Here is a 16329-nt window from a genome sequence, read left to right as displayed (position 1 = left end):
ACTGGTGGATCACAAGGGATGTTTCACCAACATCAACGTGGGATGGCCAGGAAAGGTGCATGACGCTCGCATCTTTGGGAACTCTGGTCTGTTTCAAAAGCTGCAAGAAGGGACTTTATTCCCAGACCAGAAAATAACTGTTAGGGATGTTGAAATGCCTATAGTTATCCTTGGGGACCCAGCATACTCCTTAATGCCATGGCTCATGAAGCCATGCACAGGCAGCCTGGACAGTAGTCAGGAGCTGTTCAACTACAGGCTGAGAAAGTGCAGAGTGGTGGTAGAATGTGCATTTGGATGTTTAAAAGCGCACTGGTGCAGTTTAGTGACTCGGTTAGACCTCAGCGAAACCAGTATTCCCATTGTTATTACTGCTTGCTGTGTTCCCCACAATATCTGTGAGAGTAAGGGGGAGACGTTTATGCTGGGGGGGAAGTTGAGGCAAATCGCCTGGCTGCTGATTACTTGCAGTCAGACACCAGGGCGGTTAGAAGAGCACAGCAGGGTGCGCTGCGCATCAAAGAAGCTTTGAAAACCAGTTTCATGGCTGAGCAGGCTACGGTGTGAAAGTTCTGTTTGTTTCTCTTTGATGAAAACCCACCACCTTGGTTCACTCTACTTCCCTGTAACCCAACTGCCCTCCCATCCCACCTTCGATCACCGCTTACAGAGGCAATAAAGTCGTTGTTTCAAAATCATGCATTCTTTATTAATTCGTCACACAAATAGGGAGATAGCTGCCAAGGTAGCCCGGGAGGGGTGTGGGAGGAGGGAAGCACCGGGTGGAGTGGGGGGGTGAGGGAGCAGGGGAGGAAGGAAGGACAAGGCCACATTGCACTTTAAAACTTATTGAATGCGAGCCTTCTGTTGCTTGGGCAGTCCTCTGGGGTGGAGTGGTTGGGTGCCTGGAGGGGCACCCCCACCCCTGCGTTCTTAGGCGTCTGGGTGAGGAGACTATGGAACTTGGGGAGGAGGGCGCTTGATTACACAGGGGCTGCAGTGGCGGTCTGTGCCTTTCCTGCACCTCAACCATACGCCGGAGCATATCAGTTTGATCCTCCAGTAGCCTCAGCATTGCATTCTGCCTCCTTTATCATGCTGCCGTCACCTCTCCTGTTGCTCCAGCCATCTGTCCTCATGTTCATTTTGTGCTTTCCTGGACTCTGCCATTGTCTGCCTCCATGCATTCTGCTGGCTGTTTCAGTTTGGCTGGACTGCATGAGCTCAGAGAACATTTCATTGCGAGTGCATTTTTTTTACTTTCTTATCTGCGCTAGCCTCTGGGACAGAGATGCTAGTAGCAGTGTTGAAACTTTTGCAGCTGTGGGAGGAAAAAAAGGGAGATTAAAATGGAAAAAGACACATTGGCCATTTAAAAGGAGGGGCTGATGTTTTCGGGTTAACGTGCAGCACAAACCCAACTAACCCCCCCCACACACCCAATTCTCTGGGATGATCGCTTCACCCCTCCCTCCACCGTGTGGCTAATGGGGGGGGATGATTTCTTTTCAGCCACAGGCAAACAGCCCAGCGGGAACGGCCACCTCTGAATGTCCCCTGAATAAAATTCCCCTGTTTCAACCAGGTGACCATGAATGATATCACTCTCCTGAGGATAACACAGAGAAATAAAGAACGGATGTTGCTTGAATGCCAGCAAACACCGGGACCACACACTGCCATGCTTTCTTATACAATGATTCCAGACTATGTGCTACTGGCCTACCATGGTAAAGTGTCCTACCGTGGAGGATGCAATAAGGCTGCCCTCCCCAGAAACCTTTTGAAAAGGCTTTGGGAGTACCTCCAGGACAGCTTCATTGAGATGTCCCAGGAGGATTTCTGCCCCGTCCCCAGACACATTAACAGACTTTTCCAGTAGCTGTACTGGCCGGGAATGCATCCCAAGTCTTCAGGGCAAGGTATTCACTAAACACGCTTGCTTTGAAACTTGCTTTTAAACCATGCATTATATTTACAAAGGTACACTGACCAGAGCTGCCTTCTCCACTTTTAAGGTCCGGGAGCCCGGGTTGGGAGGGTATTGGATCCAGGGTGATAAACAGTTCCTGGCTGTTGGGGAGAACGGTTTCTCCGCTTGCCTGGTGTGTGCTATCTTCAGCCTCCCCCTTCTCATCATCTTCCTCGTCCCCAAAATGTTCATCACTGTTGCATGAGACTCCCCCCTTGCAGGAGTCCACGTACAGGGGTGGGGCAGTGGTAGGGGCACCCCCTAGAATTGCATGCAGCTCATCACAGAAGCGGCATGTCTGGGGCTCTGACCCTGAGCGGGCATTTGACTCTTGGGTTTTTTGGTAGGCTTGCCTAAGCTCCTTAAGTTTCACATGATACTGTTGCGGGTCCTTGTGATAGCCTCTGTCCTTCCTGCCTTTGGAGATTTTTTTCAAATATTTTGGCATTTCATCTTTTGGAATGGAGTTCTGAAAGCACAGATTCGTCTCTCCATACAGCGATCAGATCCAGTACCTCCGTTCGGTCCATGCTGGAGCTCTTTTGCGATTGTGGGACTCCATGGTCACCTCTGCTGATGAGATCTGCACGGTCACCTGTGCTGATCAGCTTGCCACACTGGCCAAACAGGAAATGAAATTCAAAAGTTCATGGGGCTTTTCCTGTCTACCTGGCCAGTGCATCCCAGTTCAGAGCGCTGTCCAGAGCAGTCACAATGGATCACTGTGGGATAGCTCCCGGAGGCCAATACTGTCGAATTGCATCCACACTAACCCAAATTTAACCCGGGGATGTCAATTTCAGCGCTAATCCCCTCATTGGGGAGGAGTACAGAAATCTATTTTAAGAGTGCATTAAGTCAACAAAAATGGCTTCATTGTGTGGACGGGTACAGGGTTAAATCGATCTAATGCTGCTAAATTCAACCTAAACTCATAATGTAGACCAGGGCTAAGGGTAGAATTATCAAACTAGAAACATCAAGGGTCAAGAGAATGAAAGCAAGCAGTTTATTGGGGAAGGAATCTTTAGTTAGTCATACTGTTTACAATTTTTTTTATTAATACATATTACCTTCAGTAATTAACATTTTGGAATTTTAAACATGTCAAAGATTTCACACCCCAGCCCTTTCAAATAAGGTGTGAGTGCTCACAATATACATGGTCAGAGATACAATAGGTCCTCTAGCAAAATCAAGGAAGACCAGATTTGACATTCCTGATACTTAATGGTAAAAAAAAAAAAAAAGGCAGAAAACAAATAAGGGAAAGTTTTCAGGCCTTTATATACATCAAAGAAGCAAAAAAGGACCCAATCTGATTTTTATTTTTTTTTAAAATCCTCTGCAGAATTCTGAAAAAACAAATATTGCAGGTTAGTCTTAAACAAACCTGTGTTATAGCAGACTCTTACGCTAACAAGGGGATGAATCGTCTTGTGGTTCAGACAGTGGACCGAGAATCCAGAAATCTTGGTTCTGTAGCTGGCTCAGCTGTAGACTTCTTTTGAGACCTTAGGAAAGGTATTTCACCTCTAAGCTTCAGTTTCATCATCTGTCAAATGGGAGTAAGTGCTCAGATACTGTAGTAATGGGGACCATACAAATGCCATTAAAGAAAAGAATTCTTATTGTCTTACTCTTTTAGGTATAACATTTATTTTTACGTGGCAAACCGCTCTACCTGGCAAAGAATGAGTACAAATAGAAAATCCAAAGGTTGCAATAACATGTTTGGCTATATAGTTAACAAGCATTATAATCTAAAGTTAGTTTTAGTTAATGAATTGTTAAATATAGTCTAACTTTGAAGTAATTTAAAACTTGTTTAACCAGAGTCACTAAGTTTTCTAAGGAATTTGCTAATTTTCTATTTGTACTAATGATATTATTTAGAGGCACTACAGCATAGCTCAAAGCCTTAAAGAAGGCCTGTAAAGGAAACAATCTGAGTGATTATCGGATGTCTTCAGGACCCTAAACAAAAATGGAGTAGTCTTGCTTGTCAGCAGTCTTACCTTTGTCAGTAACACCCACTGAAGTAAACAGGTTGTTCTGTAATTTGCATACCAAAACAGGAATAAGACACTTTGGGCAGTGCACTTGTAAGAGGAATAAATCCCTTCTAAATCTTGAACTTTATGCATCATTACTTTAGTGCTTACATAGGAAATGAGGTCTACCAATATGTTTGGAATGGAATACTTCTGCTATAATACATTTGGGGGAAAATAGATATATGATGTTACCATGCATAATACTCTCAGCTTGTCTGGAGCAGAATCCCTCCCTGCACTATGAAAAATCATGCAATACCAATGCTGCCAATTTATAGGCAGTCAGATTCACAGCTGTACTTGTCAGACTATTCTGGTGTATTCTGAAATTTGGCTGTCTTCACCTTATGTCCTAGTTCAAATGAAATGCTGATTGCAATGGTGGTGGTTTTGTACGACAAGTGTAAAAATGTTAATCAAATTCTTCTTATTCATGAAGAGGGGAATATGGATTCCGTATCAGAAGGTGAAAAGTGGATGTTACTTCTATTGTTTACTTACTCACTGATATAAAGCATTTGTGCAACTTGAAATTTCATTTGACTGTTCCACATTCTAGGGAGGAGAAAGCCATTACCTGAAAAAAAAATAATGAACTACATGTACCAGTTGTGCAAGTCCCTTGATCACATGCACAGGTAAGACTAAATTCAGCAGTAACCTTTCAAGAAGTATGCCATACGCTTATAATTAAATATTGCCTTCAAATAATTAGAAACATAGTGAATATGCTCATACTTTCATTGAGTTGTTCTTTTTGGTATTTTTATATTGGTGCAGAAATGGAATATTTCATAGAGATGTGAAACCAGAAAATATATTAATAAAGGTAAGTAGTCTTGTGAGATGATATCATTTAACTGAAAGTGTAAGTACATATACTAGCTTCTCAGAATAAACAGAGAAATGTATATCTTTGTAAGTGTGAGGTATAATTTTCATAGTTAGAGAGAGTTGACTCTTTGGTATGTAACTTTAGTCTTGTGCCCTCTCTTCCTTGAATGGTGAATGAACAAATGTTTTCTTTTGCTATTGGATAAAAGCATAAATGGATTCTCTTGTTCTATAGCTGCAAATCTTACATGTGAGCTAAGTCTGAAAGCAAACAAACTCACTTTTTCATGTATTAATGACTTTTTCCATTCTGTGCTATTTTTGAAACAAGTGTTGGGACTTAGTCCTGCAACCCCCCTTTCCATGTTTAACTCCTATGGTCGGCAGAAGTTGTTCACACAACTGCACAAGGAGACCTTACGTTGATTTTGTTTTTGAAAGATTCCTGTATTAAAAACTATCAAATGCTGGCAGAAGGCCTATTTTCCAGAGTTGTTTAGTAGTTTTGTTGCCAGAATTCAGCTCATTTATTTTTATGGGATAGATTTTACTGTTTCAAAGTCCTTAGTGTGTCCCAAAATGAAACCAGGAGGACAAAGAGGAACTAATACAAAGAAAAGCCAGAAAAATATCTATCATGTGACTACTAAAATGAGGACACCAAGAAAATAACCTCATCTAAATATGTTGCTTTTAGCAACGTTCCCTTCAAGACTAGCTAATACATTTTACTATTAATGGTTATCTCTAACATTTTTTCTGAAAATGTACAGAAAGATATTAGTGTGTATTATGGGACATAAATGGCCTTAAATTTCAGAAGCACTTACAATTTAAAGGACAGTTTTACAATTTGTTACCATAATGAAACATTTACCATAGCTGAGATATGCTTCATTGATAGGCTGCTGGAGTGTCACTGCAATAGGCTTTAATAACATTTAAACGCAGACATGCAATTTGACATTCCAAATCACCTTTTTTCTCTTAAACAAAACAAAAACAAAAAAACCTAAAAGTTAGTACCAAAAGCAAACTATAATTAGATTTATAATGGCTGGTTCAGGTATTTCAGAAGTCTTCCTGCCTTTGCTTCAATATTTGACCGTTTTCTAATTTATTGGACAACATAAGGTTGGTTGGTTGGTTGGTTTGTTTGTTTGTGGTTTTTTTGCAGCAGGATACCCTGAAGTTAGGAGACTTTGGATCTTGTAGGAGTGTATATTCCAAGCAGCCATATACAGAATATATCTCTACACGCTGGTACCGAGCACCTGAGTGCTTGCTCACAGATGGCTACTATAGCTACAAAATGGACATGTGGAGCTCTGGCTGCGTTTTCTATGAAATCACAAGGTACAGTGCTAAGTAGAAAGAAATTCAGAGTCTGGTTTATTCAGTGTCAAAGAAACTCCAAGTTGAGAATCAATTTATTATGTAATCAGCACGTGGCATGAGTAATATTATGTTAAAGGCATAAATGTTATTTACCATGGTTTTCTGGAACTCTTTCATGCCTCTAGTCTGGAAGTTACATTAGGCACAGATCCTTCCTTGTCTGTCACCAAACACATATAATAGCAGATTAACAATAAAGTAGCTGGATGCTTAACAGAAAGTAAGACTGTCACATGCCTTTATGTAGTTAATTCCCCCTACGTGTTTTATTGTTTGTAATATTTTTTCATGATTGAATATTTCTTAATTTGGGAAATAGTGATTGTTTTTTCTTCCTTTCCTCACTGAGTCCTGCATGGCTCACTGGGGGTATGCTCCCAGGGGTTGCCCGCAGTGGTCAGTCCTGAGTCTGGTACTATTCAATAGTTTCATTAATGACTTGGATAATGGAGTGGAGAGTATACTTATAAAATCTGCAGATGACACTAAATTGGAAGGGGTTGCAAGTCTTTTGGAGTATAGGATTAGAATTCAAAATGACCTTGACAAAATGGAGAATTGTCTGAAATCAACAAGATAAAATTCAATATAAGTGCAAAGTACTACATTTAGGAAGGAAGAATCAAATGCACAAATACAAAATGGGGAATAATTGGTTAGGTGGTAGTACTGATTAAAAGGATCTGTGGGGTATACTGGATCAACAATGTGATACAATTGTGAAAAAAGCTATTATCATTCTGCAGTGTCATATGTAAGACATGGGAGGTAACTGTCTCTCTCTACTCAGCACTAGTGAGCCCTCAGCGGGAGTACTTTGTCCAGTTCTGGGCACCACGCTTTAGGAGAGATGTGGACAAATTGGAGAGAGCCCAGAGGAGAGCAACAAAAATGATAAAAGGTTTAGAAAACCTGTCTGATGAGGAAAAGTTAAAAAAACTGGGCATGTTTAATCTTGAGAAACAATACTGTTGGGGGTGAGGGTCAGGGGAGAAACATCTGATACCAGTCTTCAACTATGTTGAGGGCTGTTATAAAAAGGATGGGGATCCGTTGTTTTTGGTGTCCACTGAGGGTAGGACAAGAAGTAACTGGTTTAATTTGCAGCAAGAGAGATTAGGGTTAAATATTAGGAATAACTTTCTAACTATTTGGGTAATTAAGTTCTGGAATAGGTTTCCAATGGAGGTTGTGGAATTCCCATCACTGGAGGTGTACAAGAGCAGGTTAAACAAACACCAGTCAGGGATGGTCTTGGCTTACTTGGTCCTGTCTCAGCACAGGGGGATGGACTTGATGACCTTTCAAGGTCCCTTCCAGCCCTACATTTCTATGATTCTATGCTGACAGTGCAAGTGAGATATAATTGTAGCCTACCAATGCTATTTTTAATCTATCTAGCCCGTGTGGTGTAACAACAGTAGAGTAGACATGGCGGCATGGGCTAACAACGCAGGTACATAGCAGGCTCTCCAGGAAGCTTGTACTCTGGCTGCTAGCCTATGCTGCCATGTCTTCACCACTATTATTACCAGTGCTAGATAAATTAAAGCTAGCAGGTGTATGCCTTCTTGTGCTACAGTCACACCTTCAATGGCAGTGTAAACATACCCTTGTTGTCATGAGCATAGCCGTCCTCAGTTTTGATAGTACATTTGAGATGTTAATATTTTTGCCTCCTCTGCTGATTTACTCTTTTGCAACAGCAGAGGAAATCAGTCACATGGGAGTCAACTCTGCAGTTTAATTTGTAAAAGTTTGTTAAACCACATTTTCTACAGGCTCTGTTTTGTGAAAAAAACAGACCTTACAGTTTGACTCTATGCAAAAGTGAGTTTTGCGGAAGCTATAATAAAATTTGTTCAGCTGGTTGAGAGATGCAAGTGTGCAAGAAATTATAGAACTGGGGAGAGTCTCTGTAATTTCCATTATTATTGTAATTCATTAAAATGGTTTAAAAAGCCAGTGAATATTTCCTGAACATCCTTGTGCTCTGGAAAAGGCAGCTGTTCTGTGTTGCACTCCTCCTCTTCCTTCTCCTCCACTTGGCCTGTGTGCCCTAGCAATGGCAACAATTCTGCTCTGTCCTCCTCCTCTGCCACCTCGTTTGGTATGCAACCAGCAGTGGCAGCCTTTTTGCTTCTCTCTCTTCCTTCACCAAGGACATTCAGCTGCTATTGCTCCCGCCACATGAACTGGCAGCCCTTCTGCTTTGGCTGCTTGCTGACTAGTAGAAATAACTAATTTTATGTTGGGCAGAGGCCAGTTGACACGCAAAAAACCCAAATGTGTCCTTTCTCCCACAAAATAAAACTGACTCCAAATGAACTAACTCTACAGTACTCTTACAAAATGCCACACTTTCATCCCCATAAAAACCAGCTGAGCTTTAAAGCTCTGCAAGTACGTATATTCCAGGTGAATGTTTACAACAGAGTTTAGACATTCCTTGGCAGATTGTGGGTGTGGGGGCAGGTCAGTGGTTAGAGACTGTTCTTTTGCCTGAACTGATTTGCCCAATCCCACCAGAAGCGTGGGCAATAAGCGAACAAACACATTGTTCTCCTATTGCTGACCAATATGAAATGCAGTCTGAAAACAAAAGGAGTACTTATGGCACCTTAAAGACTAACAAATTTATTTGAGCATAAGCTTTCATGAGCTACAGCTCGTAGTGTAGCTCACGAAAGCTTATGCTCAAATAAATTTGTTAGTCTCTAAGGTGCCACAAGTCCTCCTTTTCTTTTTGTGAATACAGACTAACATGGCTGCTACTCTGAAACCAGTCTGAAAACAGTCTGTCAGTTTTCAGAGCACACCACACAGTGGCAGTCATTCCATGAGAACTAGTTTAAATCGCTTTTAGTATTGCCAATTTTATTTCTTATCTTTCAGTTTCCACCCTCTCTTTCCTGGATCTAATGAATTAGACCAAATATCAAAAATCCATGATATTCTAGGCACCCCTGCTAAGAAAACTCTTAATAAGTTCAAACAGTAAGTATGTAGTACACTCCCATATTTATTAATCTAAATAAGTGAAATCTGCTATATAATCTATCAGTTTCCACAATCATTCTTTTATTGTGAATGCTTTAAATCTAAATATAGTCATTAATTAATATGTAAATACCTAAGTCTGTCTTAAGTGTAATTCCTAAATGCAATTTTCTGATCACACAAGATTTCAAGTTGAGGGGAGAGGGAACTTGAGCAGTTTTTTCTTACCCACATCAGGGATTTGTGTCCTGCAGCCTATACCAGCTGAACCATTGCTGCACAAACTTTGTGGTCAAGGGGACTTTCCTCCTCCACAAATGTAATGCTGCTTCATGCCAGTTGCCAGATAGGGGTTCTCTCCCTATCCAGAGGCAGTTCCTTTGTGATGTTCCCAGGCAGATGAGAGAGAATCAAAACTGTGTTCTAGGTCTCACATGGCAGTTTACCTCTGCACCATCTAGCATGTCAGTGATAATTTTGTAAAGAAGGAAATTCTGACATTTGAGTGCTTCTTTAATTACTTCCCTTTTCAAAAATGTAGTAATTAATTACTGTCCCTACTCAGATTAGATTGACCTTTTAGGTATTTTTTTAGTAAGTTTAATATTTGGAGGCAGTTTACATGAATGTTAAGTGTTTGCTCTATTACTGGGTTTAACACAGGTCAAGAGCTATGAGTTTTGATTTCCCCTTTAAAAAAGGGACAGGACTATCTCCACTTGTGCCTAATATCTCCCCCAAGAGCCTCTCCCTTATGTATGCGATGATAGAATACGATCCTGATCAGAGAACTGGTGCCCACCAAGCACTACAGCATCCTTATTTCCGAGAGCTGAGGTAAGTTTTACACTTTCAATACAGGATTTTAAAGTTAGATCCCGAAATGCACAATGGACTGTGGAGAAAAGAACTTGGTCTAAAGTAAATCCTGAATTTATAAGGTTACAATCGCCTTGCAAATAAACATACCAGCAGTTTTCTTTATTTACTGCATTAAAACAACTGAGAAGTAAAATTCATATGGCAGTTTGTCTTTACTATCCTACTGGACTCCAGATTTCATCTGAAGGGGTGGTATTTGACTTTTTGTTCACTCTTTTCAGAATAGCAGAGAAGCAAGCTGTAACCATGCACAGAAAAATGAGATTAGCAGAAAACATAGTGGGACAAGAATCTATCAACTTGTGGTGTATTTCAAAGGATGGTAATAGGCAGGTAATATTTAAATCAAACTGGAGAACATGCAGCCTATTTAAATAAAGTCATTTGTAATGTCTAGTTTAGATACATAAACAAATATACATTAGATACATATAATCAGATAGGTCTAGTTTAGATACATAAACAAAAGTCACTTAATGGTGACTGCATGGTTTTATTCCTGAGGTAAACTAAGGCTCCAGTCCTATATAGGAATCTGCTGGCATAGACCTCCGCACCTGGGCAAAATGCTATTGAAAGGCAGGGGTCAGGGCCTAAAGGTTTGCCATAGTCCCTTAATTAGATAGCGGTAGTAGGTCTTGCTGATAGCTTTGTGCCTTTTTGCCTTCTGTATGCATTATAAAGGACCAAGAATTTTTTTTAATTTCTATTCATGTACACTGGAAATTTTGGTCTAGTCTATCCTGTTTTTCCTGGAAGACTATAGATAACTGGAGAACTAAGGTAACATTAGATGCCAAGGATATGAAGCCTCGCTGAGAGAAGAGATTTATATGTAGACTGTTAAACTTTTATTTTGTTTATACTTATCTAAACTAACTCCAAAATGATTCCACTTCTCCGTCCCTTCATTCAAAGGCCACGTTCCTAATACGCATCTCTGGGTCCTCCAACTGAGACCTGCAGCAAAACAGAACTTGACCTTCCTAATTTAAGATAGATTTTTTTTGTTGTTGACAGAGACAAAATAGGTGAGTTAATACTTTTCATTGGACCAACTTTTGTTGGTGGAACACAGAAGCTTTCAAGCTTCTCAGAGGTCTCCCACAAGTCTCTGTAGTTGACATACACTCGGCCTTTTTTGGTTAAACACACATCATAAATTAGCAACAGAAAAAGTCACAAGCACAATTTTCTTCTATAGGTCATCTTTAAAGTATGAGTCCTTTTTCCCATTAGTGGCCATTTGTTCCACTAATTCAACTGTTGGGAATTGGTTGAAATAGGGTTTGTACACAGATGCTTGGGGAAAACCACAAAAAGAAAATGTGCAGGTCTTTATAAGTAATCATCATTAAGGGATGTATGTTTAAGAATTCAACTGAAATGGATCTTTGGTGGGTTGGTTTTGCGGGGGGGATTAAAGTTCTGTTTTTTATTTTATCCTGTTTAAGAAAAATGTCACTGTCAGCAGATTGAAACTTGTAACTTTATTTTAAAAGCACTCTCTTAGGAAAACCCAAGAGAATCCAATAAGACATCATGAACCTTCCTATGCGATAGAATTGCCAAAACTGAATGTTTCTGGAGTAACCAAGTTGACTTCTTATCCTAATCATACATTTCATTCAGTTTTTACCACACCTGCAACAAATGGTGAAGTCCCTGTGTTACAACCTATTAAATATATTGGGACAAATCAAAAGGTAGCAAACTTTAACTTGCTTATTCACTTATACACAGAAGATAAATATAAATGTATTACAGACTATATTTCAAACTTCTATCATTTTTTCAACAGTCTGAAAAACAGAAGGAACTTAAGTCTTCTGTGAAACAATACCACTTACCCACAATAGAAAGAAGAGGTGGAGGATATTGACCATCTTGTCAAATATTTGGAATGTAAGGAAAAGCATGAGTATGCAGCGAAACAGATTCACCCATGCTTTCTATATTATTGTCAAAGGTACACCAAAAGCAATAGTGCCTTATCTTTTGTTTCCCTGAAATGCTGCAGGAAAACACTACAAGACTATTAGCACTTTATTTCTGAACAGTATCAATATTTATCTAAGCACCATTTTGGCAGCTCAAAATGCACTTTATACTTGAAACCTTTTAAACAAATTAGCTTTTTAACATTTTTTTTAAACAAAAATGGATAATTTAGGATGTTTTAGTTTGAGTGCTAGGAATGCCATTTTGTAATTAAGTTTTATATTATATACAAAATAGTTTATGATGATATTTAAAACTTGTTAAACTTGATCTGTTCATTTTGTACCTTTTTTAATAGATGAAAATGTTAGTTGCGTAGACAATGTTGGAAAATTACCTCCTGTATTAGGTTGATAATTTCAAAGCTCAAGTCTGTTAATATTTAATGGATTATGATATAATTTGAGAAACACCTGATTTTAGTAAAATTAAACAGTTTTAATTTCTTTTGACATTTGTATATGCAAAGGATAGCTGTACAGTTATAGATTTGCTTATGAATCAGATATGTCTTTATCATTTGTGTCCTTTTCTTTCTTAAACCATGCTTTTGTATTAATCAAATCGCTTTTGCGATTAGTTGGTTGAAATAGTGGTAAAGAAACAGCATATGTATTTAGACCATTTTTTCACATTTCACAAATTATAGGCACTCATTTAATAAGGTTCTCAGCTTTTGTGCTGTAGAAGCCAACAAAATTCAGAAATAACATTTTGGTCATTGTAGCAGAGAGATACCATTTAAGGTAATGACTAAGAGTTCAGTGTGTTTGATTTTTAAAACTTTTATAATATCCTAGTAAGAAGGCAAATTGTCAGTTTAGCATTAGCTCTGTTACAAAGTAGCTTTACAATTTTAGAACCAAATGGAGTTCAACTATGGAAGATATTATAGCTGTGTTGGGACTGGATTTTTCAAGTTCTGGCTATTCCTAAGTGGGAAGCTTTTCCTGATATATAATATGGAGGTACTTAAGATAATTTCTGTACAATGAGCTGTGCATTTAAAAAAGATTCTATCCTTTATGGTTGTAAAAGTTACTCTGTTCACATCTGGAAAGTTAATGGACATCTCTTCCTGTTTGAAAAACAGCTCCAGTGCCTCTGCTGCTCTTCAGAGCTTCTCTAGGCTGCAGCAGAGTGAAATCATTAAGAGCCCACTCAGTTTTACAGCTGCTAGTCAGAACTTAGTGGACAGCAGTTAAACTGAAGTCACTGAATGTTGGTGCTGCTGAGGCATTCATTGGAGTTGATGGGAGAACACCCCAGACTCAGTCTACACTAGAAAGTTTTGCCAGCATAGTTATGTCAGGTAGGAGAGTGGGTGGTGGGGAGAATCCCACCCCCTAATCAATATAGTTAAGCCACCCCCTTTCCTCTCCCTCCCCTTCCCCCGTAGACACATCTTATACTGACAAAAGCTATACTGGCAAAAGGACTCCTCATGTTGTTTGGGGCACGCGGTTTAACTATACTGCCAAAAGAATCCCTTTTGCTGAGTAGGCACTGCATCTCCAGTAGGGGGCTTTGCAAGTACAGCTACACCATACGCTATAGCCTTTGTGGTGCAGAGTAGTCCCTGGAGAGATGTAGACTAGTGAAGACCTCTTTTCTCCATGTTTTATCAGACATCAACTAGCCAAAGTTCAATACAAACAATGGAGCCATTAGTCAAGATCCAGGAACAGCACCCCAGTAGAAATCCCAACAGCTCATGTGTCAGGGGCAGCAGGCTTCTCATCTAGGTGTTGCCTGTAGGCCTCACAGTGACGATGCAGTTTTAATGCCCTGATAATGCCCAGGAAATGCATGGACCTTACAGGCTTCACTTGTTAATGTATACATTGTTTTATGTGTACATATATGTAGGTAACTAATTCCTAGGTAAGTTGTGTTTGGTGGTAAGGAGTGTGCTAGTCACCCTAAATCTTTGTTACCTTATTGCTTATAGGAAGTAGAATGGCATTGTTAGTGCTAGATGGCTGGTCACTTTTTTATTAGAAAAAAACATAAGCCAAACTAAACCCAGCTTTTTCATAAAAGGACATTAAATGTGAAGATAAATTAAATCCAGTCAGACTCAGGGCTTGTCTGCAGCTATGTCGTGGTAGCACTTTAATGAAGATGCTACTATGCTGACAGGAGAGCTTCTCCTATCAGCATAGTTAATCCACCTCTGCAAGAGGCGGTAGCTATGTCAACAGGAGAAGCTCTCCCATCAACATAGCACTGTCTACGCCAGCAGTTAGCTCAGTAGAACTACGTCACTCGAGTGTGGATTTTTCACATCCCTGAGCAACATAGTTATACTGATGTAAGTTTGTAGGGTAGACCTGGCCTAAGAAAGTCAGTCTACATACAGCTAAAATAGTGCTGGAGTTTACCATAACCTCCAGAATTTTTTTCACAAGTTGTTTGGTATTTGAAAGTTAGGCTGTTATAAAATCAACAAGTCTTGCTTTGTAAATAAGATGCTGAGACTAATTTTATTTATCATTAAAATCTCAGCATGTCATTCTATACTAACCATGTAGATGTGAGAATAGAAGTTAGTATGTTTTTATTTTTTTAAATGAATCACTGCTATGTCTTCTAAGATTGTGTGGCCTAGTGCATAGAGTACTGCACTAGGACTCAGGAGAGCTGGGTTCTGTTCCCAGCCATACTGCTGGTCTAGTAGGTGATCTTGAACAACTCACTTTACCCTATTATGCATCAGTTTCCCTATCTCTAAAGTGGGGATACAGTACATACCTCCATTGTAAAGCTCTTTGAGATCTACTGGTGAACATGCTATGTAAGAGCTAGATATCATCATGGAAAGCCAGTTTTCAAAGTCTAATGTTCTGACACAGGTAAGTTCTCTCAAATTCATTGCATGGCAGGGTGTATGGCTAAGGGTACTGGTCATAGAACATGGAGTCCCACTGTTTGGCCTCCAGTTTAAATCTGACCTGATCACTACCCACATCATTATTTCATGGCTGTTCGCTGGCCTGTAAGATGCGTTTCTTACTCCAGTTCTTATTCAACAGGTGTCTGTCTTAAAGGTCAGAGCCTGGAGTAAATACTTTCGCAGCCCTGCAGAAATTTCCTGTAGCATAGGGCCAAGGCCCAGTAGTGGGAATCTGTGGGGTTGCTTGCAGTGCTGCCAACCACCCTATACCACTGGCTTGGATAGTGGACTTACAGCTCCTGGGGTATCATTCATCTTTCACAAACATGAAAACCTAATGAACTGGAAAACTGGGAAAAGAAGAAAGGGTTTGAAGTGATTTAGGATGATAGTGATGTGTAAGTAGAAAATACCGGTAATTTAGGGAGTTTGAACAAGAATAGGTGAATGCTATATGGATGAGTACTTGTGCTATGTATTTACATGGCTACAACATTGGTATTGAGGAAATGGAAGCTAGAGACCCATATCTATGGTGCAACAGTAACCTACTATTCCTTATCTCTAGAAATTTGGTACAGAGGTCCAGAAGATGGCTTTTGGGGGATGGAAGCGGTTACATTTGTATTTCTGAGCTCCCTTTTTCGGAAAGCTTGCCTCCTGGCAAATCTTCAATGTTGTGAGGGAGCAGGAGCAAAAAAAAGCACAAAATGATTTTTGTATTGCAAGATACTACACTGTAGGAGCTGGGTGACCTTCCTGTCAGGCATTCAAGTCAGATTGAAAGAATGCAGAAGTGGCAGAGGCACTTGTGTTCTCCATTAAAGATACAAGGCTTTAGGTATGTTTGAAGCAAGGAAATGAAGCATATCTAAAAACTAAAGTAGCAACAGGCCAACCCTACAGGAGTATTAATATTCTAAAAGTTGATGAGCTTATCTTGTTTGATGAATACAGTGGACAGTGTTGTTCTGTAGAGTGATGGATACAAATCCCCAGAACATTTGATCTGCTGCAAAATTTCACTACAGGCTGCTCATTAGAAGATCAAATTGAAAAATGAAGTTGATTACCATTTGACGTGAACAGCACACTCTCTCCAGGTTCTAAAAGTCTTACATCTGTCCTACTCTTTCAAGCTCATGCTGTAGATTAGAGTTCACAGCAGCAGCAATCTACTAGTGTCAGCGGTAAAGTTAATTTAATCTGATTGTTTCCTAGAGCTTTCCTAAGCACTGTTTTTTCCTCAAGTTGATCCTAAATAATTCACGTAAACCACCTACTTTCAT

At 39.8% G+C, this 16329-nt stretch overlaps 2 protein-coding genes across 18 annotated transcripts in view; one reads left to right on the top strand and one right to left on the bottom strand.

Annotated features, from left to right (window-relative positions):
- The window catches only part of MOK (MOK protein kinase), a 34846-nt gene extending 20562 nt beyond the window's left edge, over positions 1 to 14284 (top strand). For 8 of the 13 annotated variants that reach the window (XM_073349676.1, XM_073349684.1, XM_073349683.1 and 5 more), the window contains 8 exons: positions 4589 to 4667; positions 4810 to 4858; positions 6041 to 6219; positions 9157 to 9258; positions 9925 to 10098; positions 10365 to 10476; positions 11646 to 11849; positions 11945 to 14281. In XM_073349676.1, the coding sequence (XP_073205777.1) occupies positions 4589 to 4667; positions 4810 to 4858; positions 6041 to 6219; positions 9157 to 9258; positions 9925 to 10098; positions 10365 to 10476; positions 11646 to 11849; positions 11945 to 12025 (980 nt within the window). In that variant the 3' untranslated portion in view covers positions 12026 to 14281. Of the gene's footprint in view, positions 1 to 4588; positions 4668 to 4809; positions 4859 to 6040; positions 6220 to 9156; positions 9259 to 9924; positions 10099 to 10364; positions 10477 to 11645; positions 11850 to 11944 lie in introns of all 13 variants that reach the window. The other 5 variants (XM_073349681.1, XM_073349685.1, XM_073349677.1 and 2 more) reach the window with 4 other exon arrangements.
- Positions 1 to 16329, bottom strand: part of WDR20 (WD repeat domain 20) — a 77962-nt gene that overhangs the window by 3629 nt on the left and 58004 nt on the right. The window contains exons 4-5 of one of the 5 annotated variants that reach the window (XM_073349673.1): positions 4531 to 4606; positions 3451 to 3527 (exon numbers count right to left, since the gene is read on the bottom strand). In XM_073349673.1, the coding sequence (XP_073205774.1) occupies positions 4565 to 4606 (42 nt within the window). In that variant the 3' untranslated portion in view covers positions 3451 to 3527; positions 4531 to 4564. Of the gene's footprint in view, positions 1 to 3288; positions 3528 to 4530; positions 4607 to 9010; positions 11104 to 16329 lie in introns of those variants that run through there. The other 4 variants (XR_012159569.1, XM_073349671.1, XM_073349675.1 and 1 more) reach the window with 4 other exon arrangements.

This window comes from Lepidochelys kempii, chromosome 6 (genome assembly GCF_965140265.1).
Source record: "Lepidochelys kempii isolate rLepKem1 chromosome 6, rLepKem1.hap2, whole genome shotgun sequence".
NCBI classification, from domain to species: domain Eukaryota; kingdom Metazoa; phylum Chordata; order Testudines; family Cheloniidae; genus Lepidochelys; species Lepidochelys kempii.
The sequence above is the reverse complement of the archived record's forward strand: the minus strand, read 5'-3'. Positions and strand labels throughout refer to the sequence as shown.